The sequence below is a fragment of the Alligator sinensis genome, unplaced genomic scaffold, assembly GCF_000455745.1.
Source record: "Alligator sinensis unplaced genomic scaffold, ASM45574v1 scaffold879_1, whole genome shotgun sequence".
NCBI classification, from domain to species: domain Eukaryota; kingdom Metazoa; phylum Chordata; order Crocodylia; family Alligatoridae; genus Alligator; species Alligator sinensis.
The window spans coordinates 1,531,064-1,539,728 of NW_005842250.1; the positions used below are offsets into that span (position 1 = coordinate 1,531,064).

General features: G+C 50.7%; 1 protein-coding gene across 1 annotated transcript in view; it reads right to left on the reverse strand.

The window, feature by feature from the left end:
- Positions 1–6,479, reverse strand: part of UTP14A (UTP14A, small subunit processome component) — a 30,168-nt gene extending 23,689 nt beyond the window's left edge. The window contains exon 1 of the mRNA XM_025208752.1: positions 6,399–6,479. Coding sequence (XP_025064537.1) covers positions 6,399–6,479 — 81 coding nt within the window. The remainder of the gene's footprint in view (positions 1–6,398) is intronic.
- Between the last annotated feature and the right edge of the window lie 2,186 nt (positions 6,480–8,665).

The window sequence follows — 8,665 nt, forward strand, 5'->3', positions numbered from 1 at the left end:
CTGAAGGTTAATTATTAGAGCATCCGGCTTGCTCTTACTGGGGCTTCAACCTCTCCTTGCACTCCAGTCATACACCAACCAGTTGTTATTCCACTGTGACAAGGGTGCCTTCCAGGCCTAGTGCTGGTATGGGCCTGCCCCCGTCTCTGGGCAAACCACCTGCCTTGTTCTCCTGCCACGTCTTGTTGGTAAATGATTGGGATGTTAAATAGGCAGGAGGTAACCCTTTGAGTGCCCAGCTGTAACAGGGCAGTACATACATGCTCTGACTTCCCCTTACACATGTCCCATACCTCGCAGATGTCACACTATGTGATGATAGTCCAGCTCGAGGCCAGGCCAAACTGGGCACACAGTTGTATCTTTATCATACTGCCCCCTTCGGGGCCACACACACACCACCACGCTCTTACTGGGGCCTCTTGCACTCCGCCGGCACTCACCTGGTCTCTTGCATACTGCCTATCCAGGCCACACTCACTCCACCCTACTCAAAGAGATCCTCTGGCTTTTCTCTCCACCCCTCAGTCAGATCTGGCGCAGTCTTTTGGGCCTCTCCCGTGACCCTCACCCAAACAGGACTGAGCGATTGCTCAGCTATGAACCTACTTTACCCCTAGCCCCTCACTGGACCACTATGCCCTGCTCTCGAGCCCCCTATTCTCTGGGGCCTGGGGTCTTCCACCCTGCCAGGTTCAGGTGCTTCTCTTCCTTAAGCGTGCCTGACCTTCACTCCGCCCTCTCCCAGAGCCAAGGTCTACACCCCTAGGACTCAGGTGCTGCTCATTCAGTGTGCCTGGCCCCACTCCAGGGTCCAACACCCCTTAGGGCTCAGGTGCAGCTACTCTGCATGCCTGGCCCCCTTTAACCTTCCTACTAACCCACCCAAAGGTGGGGGCAGGGGTTTAGGCACCCCAACCCGCCTTACACCAGGTAGGTTCTCAGTCCTGGCATTTAAGTGGTCCTGCCTCGCCACAGGCAGGCCCACCAGGCCTCCCTATCCTGGCAGGATGCAGTTTTAGGTCATGTCAAGGACCAATGAGGCCTCCTCCTTCCCCACAGCCTCACCCTTTACCTCTGAGATATTCCTGGAGCAGGAGCTCCACCCAGCAACGTTAATCCCTCAGCTACTGAACACCAACTGCTCTGCTCTTATAACAGAGCTCTCCAAAATGGCCGCTCTCATCAGCCACCTGGCAGCTGCCTGCTCCAGCCCTTAAAGTGACAAACACCCAAAGGGGTGTTCTTTCACAGCCACAATTGATAGTTGTCTCCTTTCCAAAATTAACTTCAGTATCTGTAACTCTCACAGTTTATCTTCAGTCTGCTCTGCCCATCACACTTTGTAAGGAAGCCATCTGCCTCACTGAAAATAGGCTGGAAAGGCACCTTGAGTGGCTAGGGACAATTAAATATTTATCCCTTGGGGTTTCACAGCCTTGTCTGCTTGCCCCAGCAGTTTACTTCTTTCTATATTTCTTTACTCCCCAGCATTTAGTTTGAGTTTCTAGCTTTACCTGCCACAGTTGGGGTTTCCAATCAAGCAAGAGGGTTGCCAAAATATGGAATATGCTTCCAAGGGAGGGGGTGCTGTCCTCTTCCTTGGAGGTATTTAAGAGGAGATTGGACAAACACCTGGTTGGGGTCATCTGACCCCAGCACTCTTTCTTGTCCAGGGCAGGAGGTCGGACTCAATGATCTAATAGGTCCTCTCCGACCCTAAAATCTATGAATCTGCGTCTAGTATGAGCTCTATCTGACAGTGAGCAGTTCCAGATACTTTATACTAAGGTGGAAAATCCCTGTGCGCCTGGCTATTTGAGACTCTTTCCTGCCCAAGTCAGGGGGTCGGGGGTTGGACTCAATGATCTAATAGGTCCCTTCCGACCCTAAAATCTATGAAATCTATAAAATCTATGAAAAAGAAACTCTGAATTAATCACCATGTCCCGTGCTGCTACCTTTAAACAGGTTATTTTTTCTCAGGGTCTGTCTCTGTTTTCTTCAGGAGCTCAAACCATCCTTTTCTTACTATCATTAATCTGTGTTGCTCGGAGTTAAATAAGCCCAAGGTCCCCAAAAAGAAAGAAACAAAATAAACTTTCCTGCCTGTCTGGCATCCTTTGGTCACTGTTTTCTCGCTTCCAGGACTAGGACTGTCAGGCTGCCATGCTCTGTAGAATGCTTCTGCAATGTCGGAACTCCTCCAAGCTCTAGGACCAGTATCCAGTCTCCACCCTGTTCCCTGGGTTAGGTTGCCAAGGCTTTAGGGAGAGGTCCTGGCATGTTCTGGCTCCCTCCTCTCCAGTAGGCCACCTGCCAAGGTGGAGTGGTGTGGGGCACCAATACAGTGGACTCAGTGGCTAGAGAAGCAGGGTTCTGGCTGCACTGGAGTTCCTCGCCTCAGCATCATGGCTGCGTGTGCCAGTGAGTTCTCCCCTGATTCTCTTTTCTTCTCTGAAGAGGCATAGGGTGCCTCTTCACAAATGGGTACAACTAAGATGAGCTGCACTAGGCTATCATGGTAGCCTGATTCATTTTCTGCTTCAGGGATGGATCAAAATGGGACTAAGTGAGATATATTAGTACTAGAGGAAGATGGTAGAATATGATGGGCAAGAGATGGCAGGAAAGAAGGGGACTGGCATAGACTGTTCAGAGGTGGGCCCAAACGTGGACCCCTGAAGAGAGCAGGAGTGATCAAGTGAAAGGCCTGGGCAAAAGGACTGGGGGAGTTAGGAGGGAAGGTGTGTGTGTGGGGAGTGTGGGGGGGACGGGGACTGAGGAGATCATTCTGGTAATTGTGATAGTTAAAGGAGATAGTGATGGGAAAATGGGCATGCAGGAACGTGGGTGCATGGTGCTATTTTGTAATGGAAATAAGCATACTATAACTGTAAAGGTTTGTTTTGGACCATCAAGTGAACCACAGCAGTCACAAGACAGGTTGGTAGAGGTATAGCTATATATTTATTTATGTTGAAATAAAGATTTTTGCAAAAAAAATGTGGTAAGTTCCCATGGGGGAGGTACCATGATCTTCTTCATAGTTTCATAGTTGGTAGGGTCGGAAGGGACCTGAGCAGATCATCAAGTCCGACCCCCTGCCATGGGCAGGAAAAAATGCTGGGTTCAAATGGCCCCGGCAAGGTAATTATCTAGCCTCCTTTTGAAGACCCCCAGGGTAGGAGTGAGCACCACTTCCCTTGGAAGTTGGTTCCAGATCCTAGCTGCCCTGACTGTGAAGTAGTCCTTCCTGATGTCCAGCCTGTACCTACTCTCAGTCAACTTACGGCTATTATTCCTAGTTACTCCTGGTAGTGCTCAGGGGAACAGGGTCTCTCCCGTTCCCCGCTGGTCCCCCTTAGTAAGTTTATAGATGGCCACCAGACCCCCTCTCAGCCTTCTCTTGTGAAGGCTGAAAAGGTTCAGGTCCCTTAGCCTCTCCTCATAGGGCCTGCCCTGCTGTCCCCTGATCATGTGAGTGGCCTCCTTTGGACCCTCTCAATGCTGTCCACATCTCTCCTGAAGTGCGGCACCCAGAACTGGATGCAGTACACCAACTGCGGCCTGACCAATGTCACATAGAGGGGGAGGATCACCTCCTTGGATCTGTTTGTGATGCATCTATGGATGCATGACAAGGTGCGGTTAGCCGTCCTGACCACATCCCCACATTGGTGGCCCATGTTCATCTTGGAGTCAGTAATGACTCCAAGATCCTTTTCTGCCTCTGTACTGACAAGAAGGGAGTTCCCCAGCCTGTAGGTATGCTGCTGGTTCTTCCTCCCCAGGTGCAACACCTTGCACTTGTCAGTATTGAAATCCATCCTGGTTCTCATCTGCCCTCCCTTGTAACCTGTCCAGATCTAGTTGTAGCCTGTCCCTCCCTTCTAACGTGCCCACTTCTTCTCGCATCTTAGTGTCATCCGCAAACTTGGACAAGGTGCTTTTCACCCCCTCATCCAAGTCATTGATGAAGATGTTGAACAGTGCGGGCCCAAGGACCAAGCCCTGGGGAACCCCACTGCCCACATCCCTCCAGGTCGAAAATGACCCATCCACCACCACTCTCTGGGTGCGGCCCTTCAGCCAAATTGTGACCCATCAGTTTGTGTAGGCATTGATGCCACAGTCACAGTCGCCTAATTTTTTAATGAGAATGTGGTGAGAGGCAGTGTCGAAGGCCTTCCTAAAGTCCAGAAAGACTACGTCCACTGCAACACTTGCATCTAAGGAATTTGTGACCTGGTTGTAGAAGGCAACCAGGCTGGTCTGACAGGACCTGCATCTAATGAACCCATGTTGGTTGCCCCAAGCATAACCTCCCCTGCTGGTCCCTCACAGATGTGTTCTTGGATAATTTTTTCAAAGAGCTTCCCCAGGACCGAGGTAAGACTAATGGGCCTATAGTTTCCTGGGTCCTCCTTCCTCCCTTTTATTTGAAAATGGGGACCACATTGTCCCTTTTCCAATCCTCTGGCACCTTGCCAGAGCACAACAAGTGCTTGTAGAGCTGTGCCAGGGGTCCTGCAATGGCCTCTGCCAATTCCCTCAGCACCCTGGGGTGCAGATCATCTGGACCTGCTGATTTGAACATGTCCGGTCCCACCAGAAGTTCCCTGACAAGGTCCACTCTGACTCTGGGCCCGGCTGTGCCTCTCCTGAGTTCTTCTGGGATCCTGGTGGGGGGGATGTCCCGGTCCCTGCTCAGAAATATGAAGGCAAAGAATTTGTTAAAGAGGTCAGCTTTATCATCTGGTGTAACCACCAGATTGCTAAGCGTGTCCTGCAGGGGCCCCACATTACCTGGCGCCTTCTTTTTACTCCCTATGTATTTAAAAAAGGATTCCTTGTTGTCTTTGATCCGGGTAGCTAGTCCCAGTTCTGTCTCCGCCTTAGCCTTCCTAACAGCCCCCCTACAGTCTCGAGCAATGGAGGTATAATCCTCCTTGGTGATGGCCCCTCCCTTCCATTGGGTTTACATCTCCTTTTTAGCTTTCAGAAGTTCCTGAATGCCTTTGGTGAGCCATGGGGGCTTTTGAGCACTCTTGCCTGCTTTGATTCGCGTTGGGACTGTCACCCTTTGGGCTCGGAGGATTGTCTCCTTAAGAAATGACCGCTCATCTTGGACTCCCAACTCCTCTCCCCTCCGGGACCTCAGTGCCTCCCTGACTAATCTCCTTAACTCATTGAAATCGGCCCTCCTGAAGTCAAGGGCTTCTGCCTTGCTGCAGGCCTTCGACACCCTGCGCTGGATGACTTCTTGGCTTTGAATGACTCAGTGTAGTTAAAGGGTGAAGGTCTGTCTCTTGCAGTATGGACAAGATGGCCCCTGCAAGAGTCAACAAATGCCTCCAAACGTGAGGATCTTGGATACATAATTTATGGTGATGAGGGACTGCTCTCAGGCTTTCCCTCTAGCTTGCTCCTTTGGTCTTTTGGCTAGGGGCAAGCAAGACTAGGAGCATCTGAACTCTAAGATCTCCAGGCTTGGGGCTTGCATGTAGGATGTCTGCCATGGATTTGGGAGTATCTGAAGCCCCAGTTTGATGAGTCTGGAAGATAGGATACTTGCTGGTGGTAGAAAGACACGGACTTGAATGATTAAGCTTTGCTCAGTTGAAATTTGGAACATAATTTGGAATGATTTAGCCTTGTAAACAAAAATTTTAAAAATGTGGTAGGTTCCCATCAGCATCTTGGCCTTTTGGTTAAGATCAAACTTTTTTACCATCAAGGAGAGGGCATCAGGGCTGGCTCTGGCCCTTCTGGTGCCAGGCTGGTATTGCAGTACCTCCAGGCCCAGTGCTAGTTCCATATGGAAGGAATACCCACCGTTTGTTTGTTTTTTAGGGGCCAAAAAAAATGTTCACATCAGTATTTTTGGCACCAGGGGAGGGTGTCAGAGCTTGCTCTGGCGTCTCTCAGTCTTTTATTGCAGTACCTCCAGGCCCCATGCTCATTCTCTCCTGAGGGAGCAACTGGCTATTTTTTTAAAGGCCACACACACAAAAAGATTATGCCAATTATGATATGATGCAGGAGGGTCACCTGGGGATAGGGATGGATTACAGTCTCATAACCCTTCTTTACAAGAAGCAGGAGAGCAGGGATCTGAAAAATTGGCGACCTATAACACTTCTAAACCTTGACTACAAACTGATTGCTAAAGTCTGGGCTGAGTCTGTTATAGGTGCGGTGATTCATGAAGACCAGTTATGTGTGATGCTGGAGCAACAGATCCATGGAGCCCTGCTGCAGGTACAAGATGCGCTACATTACCAATGGGAGAGAGGACTGAACCCTGTGCTAAACCCTGACCTGGAGAAATCCTACAGCCAAATGCCGCATTAATTCCTGCTTGAGACACTGAAGAAGATGGGGGTCCCCCTCACCTTCATCACCTGGATAAAGACACTGTACACCAACATGAGCAGCAGGGTGCTGGTAAATAGGTTGCTGATCGCACTGCTCATGGTAGAGTTTGGTGTCCAGTAGGGTGCCCACTCTCCCCAATCCTTTTCATCTGCATGATGGAACTGCTAGCCCAGCAGTTTAGACGGCACCCCAGGATTAGCAGAGTGCAAGTCTCTGTGTGGCAGGGCACTGGATGTGCCTGCCACTTGAAGTGGTCAGGCAGCCTGCTAAGCCACTGGCAGGTGAGGGTCAGGGCTAATTGCAGAGTCAGCTGACCCAGGGGGCTTGCAGGTGTGGCTAGGCCCGATCAAAGGAGTCATTTGGTTGAAGATAGTCATCTGATTGGAGGAGGGTTGGGCTTAGGCAGGGTATAAGCCTGGATCCTGAGAGCAGGGCTGGTGGTAACTTTTTGGAAGCTGGTGGAGGAATATCATCCAGCAGGAAGGCTGCAACTCCTGAATGTCAGCTAGGAAATGACATTCAGAGGTTTGGTTAGGAACTAAGGGGATGGAGGAGGTTTCTGGGGATCCAGTGTGAGGTCCAGAGCCCTGAGAAGGGGACTGAGTGCCTGGGGCCTGTGCCAAGGTCAGATGAGTCCAGAGAGAGAGGGGCTGAGTGCCTGTGGCCTGTTGAAAGGAGGGCTCAGGACAAGCCCAGACAGGAATTGTATGCATAGGGGCTTTGTGAGAGGCCAGGAGGGGCCCAGATTAGCTCAGAGAAGGAAAGGATAGCAATAAGGAAGACCTATGGAGGACTCTGAGCCCACAAAGAGAGAGAGAGAGAGTGACCCAGGGAGGGGCCCCACAGAGAGGAGAGGGCTGGCATTTGGAGGACAGACCTGGAGAACCTCAACTAGCCTACACTGGGTCAAGGGCCCAGGAGGGGCCAAAGGGTGAGAGAGCCCACCACGAGAGACAGCCAAAGCTGGGAGAGCCTGGAGTCTCAACTGGCCTGGAAGTGAGGCCAGGGCCTAGGAAGGGCACAAAAAGAGGGAAGAGTCAGGGAACTTGCAGCCCAGAATGATGTTGGCCAATAGGGGTCCAAGGGTGAGCTGGGGGCCAGAGATAAAGGACTCAGAAGCAAGATGGAGGCAGAGCCAGGGGACCCAGTGGTTAAATCGCCAAGGAGGGGCGTGGGGCATCTAGGGAAGAGCGCAGAGAGGGACATGTAAGACCAGGAAGGTTTGGAAACTGGTCCTGGGTATGACCTAAAACTGCAGCCTACTGGGGTCAGTTAGCATGGTGAGGCTGCCTGTGGCAAAGCAGCCTCCATGAAATGCCACGCATGGGCCACCTCAGGGGAAGACGAGGATGGGGAAACAGAAAGCCTCAGTTCTGGTACTATCTGGGGGCAGTTTTATGGAATGAGGCCCAGCAAGGGACCTGGGCTCAGGTAGAGGCCAATGGGTGTTCAGTTGAGCCGGGCCATGTGAAGGCCTGGGCTACCTCCCTATTATCTTATTAATCATCAAGTCATGCCAGGAGAGACAGAAAGGTGCCTTTAGGGACAGAATCAGGCACAGTTGTGGAGCTCTCAGGTGAATGTCACAGCCACCCCTGGGACCTAACCCTGTGACACCCTGTTGTCCCCAACAGACAGTGTGAGTTCGTGCCCAGTGCGCTATTGCCAATAAACACACAGGGGTGGAGGATCCAACTTAATCTTTGTTTCCAGTCTGCGCAGAGAGGGGTGCTTGGCAGTTGTTTGCAAAGCAAGCACCACCGGTTTCTACCTTTGGGTACCTTTTATACATATGTTTGCAAGTGTATCGCTCAGTGATTGGTTACAAGCCACTGACATAAGACTTTCTCTACTGAGCATGTCTTTATACCTATGTTTTAGCCATGTAATTCATTTACATACATATATGTTTCATTAACATACTTTTGCCCTGCCCAGGGGTGTGATTTTTAGCATTATAACGAGACCTTTTTCTGAACTTCTTGCTATTTTACAAGTGTCAGGGAGACATTATCCTGCTGGTGTTAGGGAGGCATTCCAGGAATCCTCCGCATCCCACACGCTGTGCTCTGCAAGCATCTCTTAACACACACATACCACACCCCTCCCAGCATCTGCAAGTTGCCTTAAGTATTTAGTTAGATATAGTTTGCAAAAGCTAGATATACCATAAAAAAGATTACATAAAAAGATTACATCAACCCTAGGAACAGCTGAGAAGAGATGAGAATCTTGGCCTGTATGGACCACCTCAACGCCCTGTACAGTGACAGGCAGTCAACTG